The sequence below is a fragment of the Octodon degus genome, unplaced genomic scaffold (assembly GCF_000260255.1).
Source record: "Octodon degus isolate 3935 unplaced genomic scaffold, OctDeg1.0 scaffold00037, whole genome shotgun sequence".
NCBI lineage: Eukaryota > Metazoa > Chordata > Mammalia > Rodentia > Octodontidae > Octodon > Octodon degus.
Window position 1 is genome coordinate 13,470,501 of NW_004524613.1, and position 19,291 is coordinate 13,489,791.

The 19,291-nt window shown below is 40.1% G+C and overlaps 1 protein-coding gene across 1 annotated transcript in view; it reads right to left on the reverse strand.

The window, feature by feature from the left end:
• Ptprt (protein tyrosine phosphatase, receptor type T) overlaps positions 1 to 19,291 on the reverse strand; it is an 868,923-nt gene that overhangs the window by 242,203 nt on the left and 607,429 nt on the right. Inside the window, exon 12 of the mRNA XM_023714963.1 lies at positions 15,475 to 15,748. Coding sequence (XP_023570731.1) covers positions 15,475 to 15,748 — 274 coding nt within the window. The remainder of the gene's footprint in view (positions 1 to 15,474; positions 15,749 to 19,291) is intronic.

Here is a 19,291-nt window from a genome sequence, read left to right on the forward strand (position 1 = left end):
AACCTGTTATGCCCCTGGGCTAGGACTGGGTCTGGGGGTTCCCGGAACTCGGCAGAAATTCCTACTTGGTGGGCGTGTTGGGGGAGGTACTGCGGAGTATTGGGGCGCGGTCCAAGGGGGTGGGAGAGGGTCCGGCCCACGCTGCGCCTGGGCTGGGACTGGTCCCGCTGATGCAGGTTAGCAGGAAGCTCTCCGCACACTCACCGGATCTGGGCTAGGACGGGGTCTCTAAACCTAGTTTCTTGAGGAATCTCTACATAAATTTCCATAATGGTTGCACCAGACTACATTCCCACCAACAGTGGAGAAGGGTTCTTTTCCCAACAGCCTCTCCAGCATTTGTTATTGGTTCACTTATTATTTATTTATTCATTTTTTATTTTAGGGAAGGGTCTATAGGATGTTCAGAGTCTCAGTACTAGATGGGACTCACAGTGATCCACCTGTTTACAACCTTCAAAGAGCTGGGATTACAGGCGCACCACCACACTCAGTGTCAATTGGTGTCTCAGCACCCCCCCCAGGGGGCGGGGCCGCACTGCAGGCCTGGGGATGGAACCCCTGGCCCTGCACCTGCTTGCAGGTGCTTTAATCCACTGAGCTATTTGGTGCTCTTTGATTCACTTTTTGATGATAGCCATTCTTTCTAGGGTGAGATGGACTCTCAGTGTTGTTTTAATTTGCATTTCTCAAATGACCAATGATGATGGGCATTTTTTCATATATATATTTTCGATTTGTATTTCTTCACCTAAGAAGTATGTGCTCATCTCAGATGTCCATATTTGATTGCATCTTTGAATTTGGGGGGCTGTATTTTCTTTAATTCTTTATATATTCTAGACAGAAGTCCTTCGTCAGAGAGACAGTTGGCTAAGTTTTTTTCCAAATTCATGAGTTTTTGTTTTACTCTGGTGGTGATTTCTTTTGGTGTGCAAAATCTTTTCAATAAGGTGAGCTCACAGCTGTTAATTCTTTGAAGTATTTCTCAAGAAGTTTGTTTTTTCTTCATGAAATCTCTGCCTACCCCTATCTCTTCAAGATTTCTACCTACTTTCTCCTCCAATAGACTTAGTGCTTCTGTTTTAATATTTAAATCTTTGATCCATTTTGACTTCAGTGAATGGTGATAGGCACTGGTCAATTTTCAGCCTTCAGCTGTGGAGGGTCAGTTTTTCCAATACCATTTATTAAAGAGGCTATCTTTCCTCCAGTAAACACGTTTGGCCCCTTTGTCAAAGATAAGGTGGCTCAATGTATTTGTAGTTGTGTCTGTTTCTTCTAATTTGTTCTACTGATTCTCAGGTCTGTTTTTATTCCAGTACCATGCTGATTTTTGTCACAGTAGCTTTGCAGTATAATTTCAAATCAGGAATTGTGATGCCTCCTGCCCTTCCTTTGTTGCCCAGCTATTGAGCAATTGTTTTTGGTATTGTAGATCTCTTCTGGTTCCAGATGAATTTTAGGAAAGTCTTCTCTAAATCTCTGAGGTATCCTAATGGTATTTTAATTGGAATTTCATTGAATCTGTATAACAACTTTTGGAGTATGGCCATTTTCACATTCTAATCAGCCCACCTGCAGTCTTTCTTGGCTCAGGGAAAGAATCTCCTCTCCTTGTTAGCCAGAGTACCCTTTTGATTACCTAAGCTCTCCCTGGTCACTTTTACAACTCTCTAAGGACTCCCAAGGAATTAAAGATAAAAATCCCAAGTCTTCCTCTTCCCCTCATTGCTCCATATAAACAGCAATGCTGTCTCCTCTTGCCCTTTCTATGCCTCACTTCAAGACACACTGATGGTTTATGATCCCCCAACATGCTCAGCATAGCTTGTCCTTGGGTGCTTCCCATTTCCTACTCCTTCTGCCTCAAGTGACTGAACACCTTCACTGCTTAAGGTCCGAGGTCCACGTCACCCCCTCCATAATACTTTTCTTGATGATTCCATTCAGAGTCACACTCTCCATCTGCCCTTTGTCACGTTAGTCTTCACAAATCTGGTGCATTACAATATGAAACTATTTATGCGTGCATTTTCTGGTTGTTGATTATCAATTTCTTTTTTTATTTCAAGGAGAATTAAAAGGACAATGAAAATGCTACAGAATTTCAAAAGAAGATGATAGGAAATTAACAATGGTTGTTATATTGTACATTATCTTCACAGTAATTGTGCAGGTTATGAGACATAGGGATGTAATATTGATCAAACACTATAACCACTAACTGTTCCTTTCAATAAACTATAGAAATTAGTAGTACAATTATCTTAGCTATCTTGTCTGTCTGTCTGTGTGACTATCTATCTATCTGTCTATCTATCTATCTATCTATCTATCTATCTATCTATCTATCATCTATCTATCTATCTATCTATCTATCTATCTATCATCTATCTATCTTTCCTTTCTTTCTCTTCTTCTTCCCCCCTTAGTTGTTATTTCCCTTTGAGTAGTCTGTTTCTCTTTCACAATATCTATTGTACTTTTGGATCTTATTTACTTTCAATTGTCAACTTTTGTATTTACTATCAAAAAATCTTGGAAGCAGATGAATCTCTTATCTCTTTCATTTTCTCTCTAATACAAACTAAAGTAAATGTCTCAAATCATGAATGAAATTAGCCTTTCAAAATTTCAATTTTGTTTGTCGTTGGTTGACTGACCTTGAGTAATTCCCTGAGTAGCTTCCTGAATCTTCCTCTAGCAGAGGGATCTCATCTCTAGAGAGGAGCAATATCTTCTGAACCACTCACTAGGGTAGACAAAATTTTGTGTGCACAAGTACCTGGATAAGGCAGGGAAGTATTCATGCATGACTCTATGATCATAGCAAATCAATACTGGAATTATCACCAAGGCAATTTTCTAATTTTCCCCATTCTTATCAGAAATAATTCCAAACTCTTCAGCATGGCACAGAAGAACACCTCTCACATCTTTTCTCTCTTGTTCTTTTTTTCCTCCATATTCTCCAATCCAAGCAAATCTTCCTAGATGTATCATGGGGCCCTCAATTTGGGGGCTTAAATGCAAGATATCTCCTCCATCTCCTTGTTGCCTAGAAAATATCCACTTCAATATTGAACTCAAATATCACTTCTGGGTTAGTGAGATAGCTTGGCAGTCTAAGAGCTGCCTGGTAAGCACAAAGGCCAAGGTTTGATCTCTGGCACTGAATGCCATGCTGGCCCTGGAGCCCTGGGCACAGCATACCAGCCACCAAAACTGAGCGTGGTGGTGCACACCTGTAATCCCAGTGCTGGGGAGCCTGAGACAGGAGAATCACTATGAGTCTGAACTGTGTAGTGAGATCTTGTGTCAAATGAATAATTTTTTAAAATGTCACTTTTTCTAAGGATTTTCTCAGGTACTTCCACCTTCAGGCTTATAGCTACACACCCAGTATTCTGCCACTACAATACCTGATGCTGTTTATTACACACATTAATTTTCATACCTGTCTTTCCCACTGGAATGAGGGTTCCTGGAGGGCAGGGGCTTTATCTTTTCTCCATGTGTATTCCATCCTGACTCAGGGTAAGCCCTTAATAAAAGACTATGGGATAATGATCACCATCAACAACATCTCCTGAGAGGAGAAAGTACCTAAGGATCAGTATTTGCTGAGCAAACAAGTGAAGATGGGATGTGGAAGAACTGGGTTTAATTTTAATTTTAATTTTCTTAAGAACTGGGTTTAAGTCATGGTTCTCATCTGGAGTAAATCACTTCTCCATACTGGACTTTATCTTCTTTTTCTAAAAACAAATAGAGCAGGACAATCTATAGGCTGTTTTCTCATACTACATTTCATGCCTCTCATTCCTTAGCAACAGAAACTCAAGGCTAAGGAATAGCTGTAAAAAGTATCCCCTAATTGGGATGCCAGAAATGCGGTTCCTCTGGGCACCATGAAGAGGGCGTTAGACTCTCCATCAAGAGCCAGCGACCCCCACGTCTGAACCAGTCTGAGCCAGAGCTGTCTCTTCTGTCCCTGCACAGCTCTTATCTGACCTTAATGATCCCTGCTCCCTGTTAGCCATCCATGGAGCTGTAATTACTAATTGATGTTTGTAAAGTCTTTGAAATTCTCAGATGACAGATGTAATCAAAGGCCAATTTATTATGATAATTGTTATTAGTACAGCTTTTCATTATTTGTTGATGTTAATGGCAGGGCCAGCAGGTGTTGTAAGATTGAGCAGGGGATTAAGGCTGGCAAAGTCTGGTGGGAGAATGGGAAGTGTGTGTGTGTGTGTGTGTGTGTGTGTGTGTGTGTGTGTGTGTGATGCAGGCTATTTTAAGGGATCCTATTGGTTCTAGTCCAGCAATATTTATCTACTTAGTTACTGTGCGGAGAAAAGTCTTAGCATGATGCTGAGCACTAAATGCACAGCAACGCCTAACTGCATTTTGGCATACACAGGTTCAAACCTAGCTGAGGGTTTTGCGTCTGGAATGTGTTTCAATATATCATGGCCTTTCACAGAGCAGCTTCTTTGTGTGTTCCATGGGTACACAGCAAGTGCCAGTGTGGAAATAAAGTTAGGAGACTGTTAAGGATGTTCAGGAAAGCCATGATAGTTTCCAAGACTAGGATGAGCACTCTGGGGATGAGAACGTGGATGGACTGGGGTGAAATTTGGTGTATGGAACAAGTATGATTTGGTGACAATTAGATATAGAAGGTGAGTGGTTTGGGTCACCCAGAATTTATTGAAATAAGAAACATATCGGGACAAGGGAGAACAAGCAATTAAGTTTCTAAAAATCCACCGCTTATTGTTTCCAATAGCTTTTTTTATAGGTGTGGTTCATGTTAATAAATGGAGTTTATAAATTAGTAAGCATGAAGGCCACTGTGTAAAGACTGGAACTTGATCAAAGTTCAGTGTTCAGGAAGGGCCTGCAGAAGAATTACCCCATTACTCCATCTGGCTCTAAGTACTATGACATTCCTCACCTTCCTTTAAAATTACTCTTTAGAATAAAATTAAAAAAAAAATTCTCACTCCCCTTTTCCCTTCCAGGTACCTATCCTGTCAGCTGGCATCTCTGCACGCACTGGCCTTCCTGATTTGCTTCCTTCCTGAATTCCTTCCTCCCACATCATGTTCAAAATCTATTCAGATTTAATTAGTGGGTTTTAAAAGTCTATGTCTCCCCTAGATTTTCTTTATCTTTTTCCTTAGTTCACCTCTACAGCCTGTCCATGTTTAACACCTGTGATATTCTAAGAGTGATGGTGGACACTGAATATTTAGCATCTTCCAAGCACCTCAGCCATCTTTCCTACATCTTATCACTTAATATTTATACTTAGTCTTATAAGGTTGATAATAACAGTACCAAGTTCCCCAAGTAAGAAAGAGATTCAGAGAGCTTAAGTCCTTTGCCTAAGGTCACACAGCTGATTGATGGCAATCTATGCAATAGGAAAGCGTCCTTGCTGGCCCTATTCATCAAAAATGCTGACATGAAACAAACTTAGTAATTCATTAATCTTATTTAATAGTATTAACTAGTAGAATAGACGCCATTTTATAGCACAAGAAACAGAATCCTTTAGCACAAATGCTTCCATTAATTCTAATATTTTAACCTCAGACTTCATAGAAATAACATAGAAAGAACTAATGAGGTTTGGAATGAAAATGTTCCTGTGATATTGACCAGCCTCTCTTCGATGCTCCTTATCTGAGGATATATGTCATCAATCCCCATATTGCTCATGAAAAACATCTATGCATCCTCCCAGCGAGAGAAGCCTGCATACCTACCACATATCTCATTTTGCTCTGACTTCTTACGAGAGATCTAGCACATATAGGGGAGCACATCTCATCCCCCTTTGACAAATGGGAAAACTGAAGTTTGAGAGACAAACTTCACTTTAGGTAGCTAACCAATGGCAGAGCCAGTTCTTAAATTGAGGAATCTATTTTCTAAATTCAGAGGTTTTCCCACATTTTCATCACTTGGAGGCCATTACATGCAGGAGATTCCCACTTGGAAGTGACCCAATGCAGACAGAGTCCTGCCATATGGCGGCAAGGGCTACTATTCCCATGAGCCTTCTGGAACTGGGATCTGAGCGCTGAAGTCTTAGAGCCCAGCCTGACAAGATTATCAGCTGTCAACATCTGAGTAACCTTCATTTCCTTCTCCAAATGAATTTAAAGTCTATTTGTATGGGAAGGGAAAATGTTCTTGCTCCCACAGGTCTCATACCACAATAATAAAATCTGTAAGAACTGTAACTGAGTGAAAAAATAAATTAGCAACCTGGGAGAACTCATCTTGGTATTTGTACAAGGTGACACTTAGGGAATTTTCCTCCTACCTGAGTAGGGAAGTTGGAGTCACAGCAGAGCTTCAACCTAAGTTCAGAGTTTTTGAGAGCATATGATAATGCTCAAATGATGGGAGGGAGCCTTGGAAGGAGAGATGCCTGAGACAGAAGGTGAGTTCTAAGAAATGAAACCACTGAGGACTGGAAGGAGCCTTAGGCAGGTAAATGGGACCTGGGATCTAGGGCCTGGTGACAGAGAAGAACCAAGAGGGACACCAAGGTTTTCCAAAGGGGCTACAGGAAGGTTACAGTGCTAATCCTAGATGCCACATGTCTGGTTCAGCATTCTTCTACTCTCACATAGTTGCTGCAGCTTAAAAGATCAAGATATATGTTCCTGATCTAGGACTATAGTGACCAGTCAGCAAAAAGATTATTGGGGGTTTTTGGTTTATAGATTTTTATTACTTGGCTCAGTCACGTCTGGGTGGGAGAACTAAGGTTTGCTGAGACCTCTCCATTACACCATGTGGCAGCACTGGGTGTGTGTGACCATCTTTCTGGAGAAATGGCACAGTGAGCACCAGACATTTCAGTAGAAGATGAGCATGGAGGACAAGAGAAAAAGCTGCAATGAAGACCCCTCCTTCAGGGAGAAGTAACTGACTCGATCAGATGCCAGGGGATTCCAAATATCCCTAGCCCTACGGAGTCAGTCTTCATGAGTCCAAGCAAGGAAGAAATATAGGTGGAATTATCTCACTTAGTATCAGAGACACAGCAGCTGCTCAGTAATAGAAAGTCCCCAGGATTTGTGCTTGGAACTATATGGTGCTTCATGAGTAGGTATCGGTTTTATGAGAATTTGAAGGTGAAGCTTAGTAATCATGGGAGGTGTAGCAATCTTCGTGATGTATTCAAATAGTTCAGTTCATCTAAGGAGACACAAGCCACTATTTAAGCATGACCTTGTGATTAGCCTTGGCCAAGGGACTGTGAAAGTGCTGTGCATTATTTTGTATGGAAACTTCCAGAGTCTGTGTTTATTTGCCACCTTTCTCTTTCTCCAGCCTGGTAACTGTATAAAGAGGGACTTTCTATCAACCAGAGTCCTTGAGTGACAGTGATAGGAATATTCCTTTTGCTGACCTATTTGAATAGGTAACAGAATATGGACAACATTTTTCTGATAATAAATTGAGATTTTGTTATTATTTGTTGATACAGACAAACTTCATTTGCTTTCATCAATACAGGAGGTTTATTCATCACATAGGAGTTTTTCAAAAATGTTTTTCTTAAAAACTGCCTGATGGAATAACCAGGATCAAAACTGCCCCATGATCTCCTGCGTGGTTTTAATTCTAACGCCTCTGAACTTCGGCCTCCTACAGCTCTTTGTTCTACAGTCTGCTTGAGTTCTGCATGTGTCATGTGAGTAGGCAGTAACAAGGGAATCAAGAGATGGGGTGGAAAGGGCAATGCTCCATCCAAAAGTGATGTCCAAATACCAACAGGTGCAGAGGCCAAGGTTGAAACCACATGTGAGCTATTAGACTAAGAGGAATGAAGCCTCAGATATGAGGTCATCAATCTATGAAATGTACATGGACGCTGAGGTCCCCTCGAGTTAGGAAAGTGTGTTTCTCCATATGGAGTTTACCAGGCAGATTGAGGAAAAGATGCTTCAAGTCACCTGGAATCAAAGGAAAATACCAAAAGGTGCAGAACACATATGACAACTGTGATGCTACAAAAGATTTTCATACAATTGTCTCCAATAAGTTTTAAGACGTGGATCATTAATCATGCTACATATTTAGAGATGTTAATGTGTTCAAATTCATAAAAGTGAGAGTTTAAAATCCAATCTGACTGATGAGTTTTCATTTGTTTCCATCACACCATGCCACAGAAAAACCATCTAGGTGCAAGCATTCTTTTCCCATTGCGTGGGAAAAACTCACTACAGTTTCTTCCATTTCATTCAGAGACAGACTTTCTGCTAGCCCATCCCTACTTAGATTTTCCCAATTATTCTAATGTGATCATAATGGAAACACAGCAAACCATTCCACATAGCATCTGGCTTCCAACAGCTCTCAAGAGGCAACTGAGTTCAGGAGCTGGAAGAGGAGGCCAGAGAAAGAGAATAATCTTCCTACTACTCCCTGCTTCTCGTATTTAGCTCAGAATTTGGCAGAGGCATCATCTAGATTAAATGTACCCCTGTATGAGGAAAAATAGCACGGCAAGGAAAGAGTTTTCTTTCTGCATAAATAGAACATGCATATCAGCATCGTCCAACAAAAGGTGGCTTCTGGTGGATATTTGCATGAATTCTCCACACTTGTTTTGCATCCAACCGTTAATTACGCTCTTTTCAACTTCACAATCATGGCTAATGGTAGTGGGGATGCAGAGAACAGTAGATTCAGCAGACCTCATTCTGGGAAGAGTGGGGGGAAAACAATGCAAAACTGCACCCACCCACTATTTATAACTGAGATAGTTACTCTGGTTATGATTTGAGGATCTGCAGGAAGTTAAGGCTTCCTGAAGCTTGGGAAAGGAGAGGTCTGGGAGAGAAGTCTTTTAGTACAATGGAAGAAGGTCCTTTAGGGTTCATCGGTCTATTGTGAAATGGCTCAGACCACAACTTTCAGTGAATAGAAATCCAGCATGCACTGACACATATTTCATGCTCTTATTATTCAAGACTTCTTATTTAATCCTTAAAATTAATATGTGAAATACATATTACTATTTCAATTTATAAGTGAGGAAATTAATATTAATAGACAAGAAATAGTTTATATGTTCATTTCTCATTCATTCATTCATTCATCGATCAAATGATTGCTGGGTATCTATTGTATATTAAATATCAAACACTGTACAAGGGCAGAGAAAGAAACAAACAAGTGCTCCCCAAGATAAGTACAAATAAACAAGCCAGGCATGGTGAGACACACCCATAATCCCAGTCACTTGGGCAGCTAAGGCAAGAGCACCACAAGTTTGAGGCCAGCCTGGGCAAGTGAAGAGCTGGTGATGTAGAGAAGTAATAGAGCACTTGTGTAGCATGAGCAAAGAGAGAGAGAAGGAGAGTGAGAGAGAGAGAGAGAGAGAGAGAGAGAGAGAGAGAGGCAATAGACCAGACAGAATCCCTCAAGCTTGGAGCTCTCAGTGCAGAGAGAAAGATATGTAGTGCATTAAAATATAGCCATTAGGGAAATGCAAAGCACTACAAAGAGATGCTTCCTAACCCCAGTCAGAATGGCTATCATTAACAATACAAAATCAATACATTCTGGATGCGGGGGACAACAACACTATTATTGATAGGAATGTAAACTGGCATAGCCACTCTGGAATCAGTGTGGCAGTTCCTCAAAAAACCCAACATAGGACTTCCATGCTGCCCAGCTATGTAACTCCTCAGTATGTTTTTGAACAAACTAAAGTCAGCATACTATAGAGATACCTAGGTCTTCATGCTAACTGTGGCTCAATTCACAATAGCTAAGCTATGGAGATGTTCTTGGTGCCTATCAACAAATGAATAAAGAGTATATGAAATACACACACACTGGAATACCACTCAGCTATAAAGAATGGAACCAGGCCACTTTCAGGAGAATGAGTGGAACCAGAGGTCATCTTACAAAGTAAAACAATCCAAAATCAGAAAGCCAATTTTTACATATTTTATCTCATATGTACCATCTAAGGAGAGAGAGGGAGAGAAAGAGAGACAGAGAGAGAACAAGAAACATGGAGACCATTAGAGAAGATTGTTAGCTTATGGGGGAAAGGAAAGGGTAAGTGGAGGACCAACTCCATTACTTATATAACTCATATACTATAATAATAATAATAATGCCATAATTAAAATATATCCAGTATTAAATGGAAAAGAATGGATTAACCTGCTATTAGTGGTGTGGCTTCCTGTATGAAGTGATGAGGACGTGCTCAGGGGATTTGCCATTAGAACTGGCCTAAGAAATGAGAAGGTACTAGCTTCTGTGAGCAGTGAAAGAAAGGAAGGATGCAGGCAGAGTAAAAGCTTGTCTCAAGGACCCACAATCAGAAGAACATTCTGGAATGTTTGATAAATGATGTTTCAGGAAATGTTCAAGACAGAAGATTGGTTAGTGCATTGCCAGGGTGGCCCACCAATGTCTGAAACACAGGGCTAGAATTTGGGAACCTCCTTTTTCAGGAGAGCATTAGAAAAAAGAGAGTGTATAGCATGAATGATATCTAGAGATCATATAAATCACACTAGGAGACAAATAAAAGAAGGAGCTACATGGTCAATATCAATAAAATGACTTGGGTGGCCAAGAGTGGGTACTTGGCACTGTCATCCTTTCTCTGAAAGAGTGGCATGGGAAAGAGCAAATTGATTTGCTCAAATCAATAGAAAGAGCCAAGAGAGGGAATTAGTGAGACAGAATTTGGCTTTGTGTAAGGAAAAAAGTTGTACTAATTTTACCTGCTCTACAAAGGAATCAACTCCCTTTCACTTCGGAGAATTGCAATAATCAAGAGGAAGCCCTTCCAAGTATGCCTTATTGGAGACTTCTTTTTATCTTCTGGTTTAGATTAGATGACACTTCAAAGTCCACCCAGCTCTACAGTGCTACAGAAGTATTCTATCGCTATATCCACAACAAATGGTTACAATATGGCCTGATTCTAAAGAAAGCAAGTGCTGGGAATTCAGTACCAAGGACGATATTCCCACGTGCAAATCTACTTTGTATTTCTAAAAGCATCAGTGGATAAAGGTGAGGTTACTAATAAAATTTCCTTTGAAAGTTCCTGTGGCCAAGGCACTTTCATAAATCTTCATAAAAATTCCTGAGGAGATCCTGAGTGTGATATCTTATACATTTCATACTTATATTTTTACTGAATAAAAATGTGCATTAATAGATCACTACAAAGTTTATAGAATGTCTTTATCTCCTGTAATAATACTCAATGTGTAGTGAGTGACTTTTGCACTATGATATCTAATGATGGATTCTTTGACATATTATTTAGTGTATTTATTTCTATTTTGTCTTTCATCTCTATACTAAACACCATGAAGACAGAATTGTATCTGTTTGGTGTACTACACTATTACTACAACTTAGAAAATTGCCTTTTTCACATATAGGCTGTGCTTGACAGATGTTCATTTAATTAATCAATCATATCTAGTTCTTTAAGTAGCTTGATTAAAATCACAGAGCCACCAGGATTTTGTATGTGGATGGTCTGATTGAAAAGGCTGAATTTATAGCCACTCAGCTAAGCAGAAAAATTTACTACCTATAGAATAAAGATACAGTATCTGATTCCCCAAAGTCCTATTACTCTGTGGTTAGTAAGCTTGCAGGTTGGAGAGGGAGGAATAAAATTGGTTGACAGCAAGTTATCCAACCTAGTCTGCAACTATCCTGAAACAAATGCCCCCCCCCTTTTTCATTTAATTCATTTTAGCTTTACAAAACTGTACCCCATCCTTTGTTTCTAATCTTTCAGTCGTGTAAGTTTGGTGAACTTGATTCAGACCATTTTTTTTCTTCTTTACGAAGGGAGACAGCATCATATTTTTCTCCTCATTAAATCTAGTGCTTTTGTCTTTTGTCTTATTTTAGAGTAGCAGACTTCCACATTTACTGATAGCTTCCTTTGTTTTCTCTGCTTCTCTGTGAGGACTGTTGTTCTTTAGCTTCTCTGTGGTAGACTGTGAGTCTGCTTTTGTGTTTAAAATGCAGTTAAAATCTCAGTATCAAAAATAAAACAGTAGTTATTTATCCCCTCTTGGGTAACATGAAAAAAAATAGCATATTTTTGTTTACATGCTTCAATCCTGCAACAGTTTCTCAGTTTTTGTTGACATAATAGTGAGCTGTAGACTCAAATCACAATTGTTGTTACACTACCTATCCTCTCTTTAATTATTTTTACACTGAACATTCAGTTTTAGAACATATTTGGAGCAGTTATTTAGTAGTAATGCAGTATCAGATTAGTTTCATGTTCACTGTGGTCTCTCCTCCCCCCATATTTCTTTATTCTTCATTATTTTGGTTCATTGCTTGGTCAACAGATCTTTGAATGATTCATTAGAAGGCATATGAGAGCCCCTGGATACCGAGCATCTTTGCAATGTATTTGCATGACAACAACAGCTTGGGTAATAAGGATTCTGCGGGCTACAATGCTTCTTTCTCAATAATGCCCCAGACTTCCCTTTGCCCGTAGGATTCTTCTCATTCTCTGCTATCATAGACCAAATACGGACAATCCCAGTAGGGAGCAGGCAGAGATTTGTTAACATGAGACTGGTTCTTCTGCCCCTGTGATCTTTTCCACAAATATTTGCAAGCAAAACTTAAAACTAAATACAGTAGTCTCAAGCAATGTTTAGTTTCTTTTTTCCTGGCAAGAAAACTACAATGCCGTGTGCCACAATCTGACTGCTTTTCTTCTCCTTGTGCTGCGCAGCCAATTCTATTCCAAAGACTTCTTGCATAAACATTAATCCAATTTCTTTCCTGGTTTTGGTCATTGTTAGAACTCTTAGTATTAAAACAAGAATACATGTGATGTGGGATTAGAGACATAACTAATTATATAGCCTTATTCAGCTTAGAAGCCATAGTAGAAACTACTTTTAAGACCAGTAAGCTTCAGAATGTCTGACTTCTTGTTTCTCAGTGGAAAAATACTACCTAGAGAAAGGAATCTATCATGATGTTTGGGGAGAAAAACATCCAGTAGATATCCTCTCCCTCTCGTTTTCTCCACACGAACAATCATATTTAGATTAAGGAGATTGCTTTTGCTTTTTGGAACTGGGAATTGAACTCATAACCTCACGTTTGCCAGGCAGGCAGTGTGCTGCTGAGCTATATCCCTGGCCCCAGGTTAAGGAGCATCTTTTTTTTTCTTTTTAAAAATTTTATGTATTTGGTATAGGGTCTCACTATGCAGCTTGGACTAGTGATCCTCCTGTTTCAGCCTCCCCAGCATTGGAATCATAGGTGTGCACCACCACACCTATGATCCAAGTCTCAGTGGCTAGTTGGTGTGCCTAGGGTGGGGCTGGCACAGCATGTGGTACTGGGGGTTGAACCTGGGTCCTTGTGTTTGCCTAGGCAGGCACTTAGACTGCTGTGCTGCCTATGTAGCCCAAGATTCCATGTAAGATAAATTAGTCATTATGCAAGTGCAGGTACTGGGCTTTGATGCCCGGCACCAGATGCTATGCTGATGCCCCCCAGGCACACTGAGCAGGCCCCCAAGACTGGGCATGGTGGTGCATGCCTGTAATCCCAGCACTTGGGGAGGCTGAAAACAGGAAGATCACTACAAGGTGGATCTGCACAATGGGACCCTGTACCAGAGAGAGAGAGAGAGAGAGAGAGAGAGAGAGAGAGAGAGAGAGAGAGAGAGAGAGAGATTTTTGCCTTGGGCTCAGTAGACTTGCTCCATTGCATGATTATGAGTATCTAGGAGGATATGGGATAGAGGGTAAGTGGAGAACAGGTTCCTTTTCCCAATATGAAAATCTAACCACATTTCCTGGTGCATTCTAAGAGTAGAGAAAGTCTTGCCTCATCAGAGTCATGTTAACACAAGAACCAGGCCTGTGTGGGCTACAGAGATCTCAGAAAAGGATGGCCCTTAGATGCTTCTGCCAATCTTTATATTTTTCTATTTAGTACATCACAGTGTTTCATGCAGAGGGATCAGACAATCAGACAGACAGGTGGAAAGCAATCTGGCAGCACCTTTTTGTGGTTTCATACTGTCTGCGAGGAGTGTTACTTGAACCATTAAAAACTGAAGAACTAAAATATCAAAGTGGTATTTAAGTGGGGCCATGGACCTTCTAACTATTAATCTGCTCCTTCAGCTAGGTGTCTTCCCAGGCAGTGACTGCCCCTGACAAACCCTCTATCTGGACAACCCCAAGCCCCTCAAATCTAGTTTTTGTCCCAGCATCCCTTTCTTAGTGAACTTCTAACTTCTTCAGATACACTGCATAGCAGGGCATATACCAGACTTCTTTACATTTCTGTAAGCTCTTGGAGGGCACATATTAACCTTAACAGGAAACATGGTACTCAGTATACAAAAGTGCTCATTAATGCTTGTTCAATGAAATATGGGAACCTGGAATATGTCCACAAAAGCAACCTGGATGTCAAATATTCACTGGTATTATTAGAAGGACTAAAGATATTTTGCTTACAGAAAAGAAGACCAGATGAATGAGACTTTAGAGAGAGGTAGTAAGTGGTAGAAAATATATTATATAATGGAAAAAATAGCAACCAAGAAGGTGACTGTATTGGCTCTAGAGGTCCCTAAAAGTATAGACCAAAAGCAATGTATAGAGGCTACAATAAAATAATATATTTAAGCAAGTACATTGCAAAGCTTTCTTAGATCCACAGCTCTGACATCATCACCCCCAATATCAGCAAAATGAGTTCTCTCACATTGCAGGTTTTAAAAAAAAGCACTAATGCCAGTACACTGTGATGCTGTAGTTCCCAGAAGCTTTGCTTTGTGTGGGTGAGTAAGAGGGGAGAAGCTGGGTGACCTTTGAGATCCTTTCCAGCCCTGCGTCTGTGTGATATGATGACCAAATTTCCTACTTGAACAAAAAAATTTGATACTAGTTACCTCGTTTTTGAAATAATTAGAAGGCTGTTTTTAATATCAACTAACAGTTACGATAGAGGTGCTAGTAGTCACAGATCAACTAATATATGTAAGTGAGACTACAGATAACACACCGACAATTGTTACTACAATGAACAGAGAAATTAAAACTCAGGCCCTGTGCTTTGTTCAAGTGCAACACCTTCTCCATATTCTAATACAAAAGATACAGGACATTTATATTGTCATTGTTTTAGTCCTTGTGGGAGTCCTGTTTCAACTGCTCAGCTCCACTGTGAAGTGTCAAAGCAGCCATTGATAATATGCAAATAAGCAGCACCTAAAAAGCAAATGAAAACTGCCCTCAAGGCCTTCCGACATCATCAGGCTGGATTGGACCCATGGGCCTTAGTTTGTTGATCTTTCAAGCTTTGCTCCTTTCTCATTTGAGAATTAAGAGATTCATATAAGACCATACTCCTTGTGGCCATACTTACTCCATTTGCTTTGCTGAGTGCCTGGAAATAGATGCTGTAGCTTTTCAGCGGGGAGAGAGGAGGATTCCAGTAGCCGTTGTATGTCTTGTTGTCACCCACTGTAAATGGCTGGGTGACAGGCAGGTTGGAGGGCTTCAACTCAGCAGCAAAGTAGTGTAAAGAATCCAGGTTAGAGGCATTCCTGTAGCTCACAGGTACTGAGAAGCACTCGATGATGTCAGCTGCCCTTCGTGATTTCTGAAGTCGCTCCTCCTTAACAACCAGCTGATAAACACTGGACAGGAAACAGAAGAGATAGATGAGAAAGTCTTTCAAGGGATGGGCTCATTAGTTTTCATGGTGTCAGCACAATTTTCCCAATCTGGAAGTATTACACTCACTGCTGTCTACAACTAGCTTCTTTTTTTTTTCTTTTCTTTTCTTTTTTTGTTTTTGTAGCTTCAGATTTTCAAACCTATTGTTTTGTAGAAATCTCTCTCCTCTCACAGTTCAGAAAGTCAGCTCATACTGAACATATCCAAAGTTCATCTCAGCTCCAACTCGTACAAACCTTCTGCACCTCCTTCTATATGCCTTTCCTTCTTGAAGGGCAGCATTATGTGTCAGGTGGACACAGCCTGAATGTAGTGCTCATCCCCAGTCCCTCCCTCCTCAGTCCCTCCTCTTCATTTCTAACTAACAACCTTGGGTTCTTGCCTCAACAGCAATGCCCTGACTCTTTTCTCCTTTCTTAACTCATTTCTGACTTGGGTACTTTCCTGAGCCCTTTGCCTCTCATTGATTGGATCAGTTAATCAGTCCATCCATTGATCTTCCTATTCATATGATTCTTCCCCATAGGCTCTCAGTTGTCCAAATTATCCAACTATACCCATCATCACGGCATGTGGACACCTTTGGTTGACCCTCAGCCTTCCTTTCAGAAGATCTCTTGATGCCCTCTTAATTCCAGCTGCTGCAGATGCCATGCTATTGCACATGTATCTTTTGGACCTCACCTCCCATATCACCAGCTGTGCTTTTGCTACTTGCAATGCCATCCAGTCCTGCCCAACTCAAATCTCTCTCTATCTGTCTCTTTCTCTGTGTCTGTGTATCTCTGCTTCTGTCTGTCTGTGTTTCTCTGTCTCTGTCTCTTTTTTTCTTACCTCATTAGTCTATAGCCATGTTATGATTGGTTCTGCAATCAATGAGATGGGATCTCTGTATGACTGGTTAGACTCTCCTTTTAGAAAGTTAGCATCATAGCTTAATTGTCTCCAAATCACCACCCCATTGTACACACATTGCCCAGCAGGATACTTGATATCAAGCAAGTGATCAATGAATGTACAATGAAATGAATCAAGACTGAAAGCAAGCATGAAACTGCATCTGACTGGAAGCAGAAACTTCAGACAAGGAAAACAGTGATTCCTTGGAGATTCTGTCTAGTGATCTCATATTATCAGAAGTATGCAGAATTCAGAAGTATGCAGAAAATTCCTAGTGTGTTGCAAGATGATAGAGCTTTCATTGGATATCAACTTCATGCCAAATGAATAGATTCTCTTTGTAAAAGCTGTGCTAATGTTTGTGAATTAGGTAATGTTTCCCCATCACTCTGAATGTCCACAGTGTGTAGTTATCCTGAATAAATGTTCTTTCTTTAGAAGACCTTTATTGTACAGATCTCTGGAACCCACGATCTGAGATGGAAGATGAATTGCCCAGAGGGTCCCAAATGAGACTTGTGTAAATTAATGAGACGGACACAGCAGAAGCCCCAAGCCAAACATTTAAAGATGCCTTACAGAAAAAACTATACTATTGCTTAGGAATAAAAGATGGTGGAGGTACATGCTTCCATACCTTGTTCAGATTATTCATACAAAGATACATGGTGAAGACACCTAACTGATGTACAAACAGAGGCACAGGACTAGTTCATTAAGGAAAATAAAGGCTAGAGCAGGCCCCTGTCTAAAAAATGTGTACCATGCTCAATATGGCAAGTATTCCCTGAATCTCCTTGCGTATGGGATGTTTAATCATGCAAATGGGAAAGAGGTTGGCTTGTGGGGGTCTGTCTCACTTGGATGAGTGTGAAATGCGAGTGAAGGTGAGCATCAGATCAAGCAGTGTGTCCGTTGCTCTAGAGATCTTGACAACCCAGAGCTCACGTGAGTGAGATGGGAGTGGATGGACCAACCTTTCAGAGAGTGCATACCACGTCTGGGGCACACAGTGTCCAGATGAAGACTTGCATCACTTGGTGACTTACTTCAAGTGAGGGTGACATCTACCTGGAATGTGACTCCACTAAGTAGTTGGGCTCCTAAACAAGTGTTGTGACATTTGATTGTGTACATATGAGTGACATCATTCCATGTTCATAAAACTAGCTGAGGCAATTCATTGATTAAGTTAAATAATGGTTTCAATTGCCATTCCTTCTTCAATCCTTTGGTCTTTCATAAATGAACAATCACAGTGTTTATTGGGACAGCTAAGATCAAAGCAGTTACCAGAAAGCACCATAAAGACCTAAAAATCCAAACTATAAGTCATGTGCTAGGACTGAAGGGGCATTTAGAACAGTCTTCAGGACCTGCACTGCTCTTCATGTAACAAGAATCTCAGGTAAAAGTTTGGATCTGCAGTGGTGCCAATGGTAGCTTGACTAATGGAGGATCCATCACTCTTGAGACTCTAGTGTCTGAAGAAAAGGGCAAGGGATACCAAAAAGTAAAAGTGACTTTGTGACGCATCCTATCTCCTGGCCCCTTCTGCGGAGGATAACAGTGGGATCTAAACATACCGTGTCTTGGATTTGGGAGCATGCAACCTATGTAGCCCTCACACATTCCTGACCAACAGTCTCATCTCTAACATCAGTGGATAGAAGGAATCACAGGATTCTGTTTCCCATTAAGATGTTTCTAAACAAAAAAAGGGGATACAAATGAACAACCAATTTGTATCTGTATATTCAAAATAGGACAGATATATAGCTACTTTCTCTTAATCCAATGAATAGAAAGATTTGTTCTAATAGTGTTTGTGGACAGGATATCATGTTTGCATCTTGTACAATGAATAACTACTAAGATGATATTCTGTACCTTGCCATCACTTCTGTTTACTATGCCCACAGGACAAGACCTTTGTCTTGGTTTCTCATACAGCTTTCTTCTTTGAGCTTCCATCATCCTTGCTCTCTGAAGGCCAAAAAGCTTCTGAGATTCCCAAAAGCTAGATCATCCCCTTAGAACCATTTTCTTTTTATAATTTTTTAAAAATAATTTTATTGAGAAACAAATAGCAAAGGGACAGTTTCAAAACCAATTAGTAGGACAGTTTCAATAATTAATACATTGAATACTGTCATCTTAGTAGTTATTCATTGTACAAGATGCAAACATGATATCCTGTCCACAAACACTATTAGAACAAATCTTTCTATTCATTGGATTAAGAGAAAGTAGCTATACATCTATCCTATTTTGAATATACAGATACAAATTGGTTGTTCATTTGTGTCCCCTTTTTTTGTTTAGTTTTGTCAGAGAAGGGTATTTCATTGTCATTTAAATATTGTAGTACATGAATTCAGCAAAATATTCCAATATAGTCCAGTAGTCCATAATAGTAGTGGGTTATCCATAGGACTGGCAATGTCAGAATTTGTTGACTTGAGCCTTTTACAGCTCAGCATATTAAAATGACTTTACTTTTTATAATTCATTTTTATACTTTTCTGCTGGATGGTTAAGACCAAGAAAAGGCAAGATCTACATAACAAGAAATGTAACTTTTGTATCTGATAAGGTCAGTC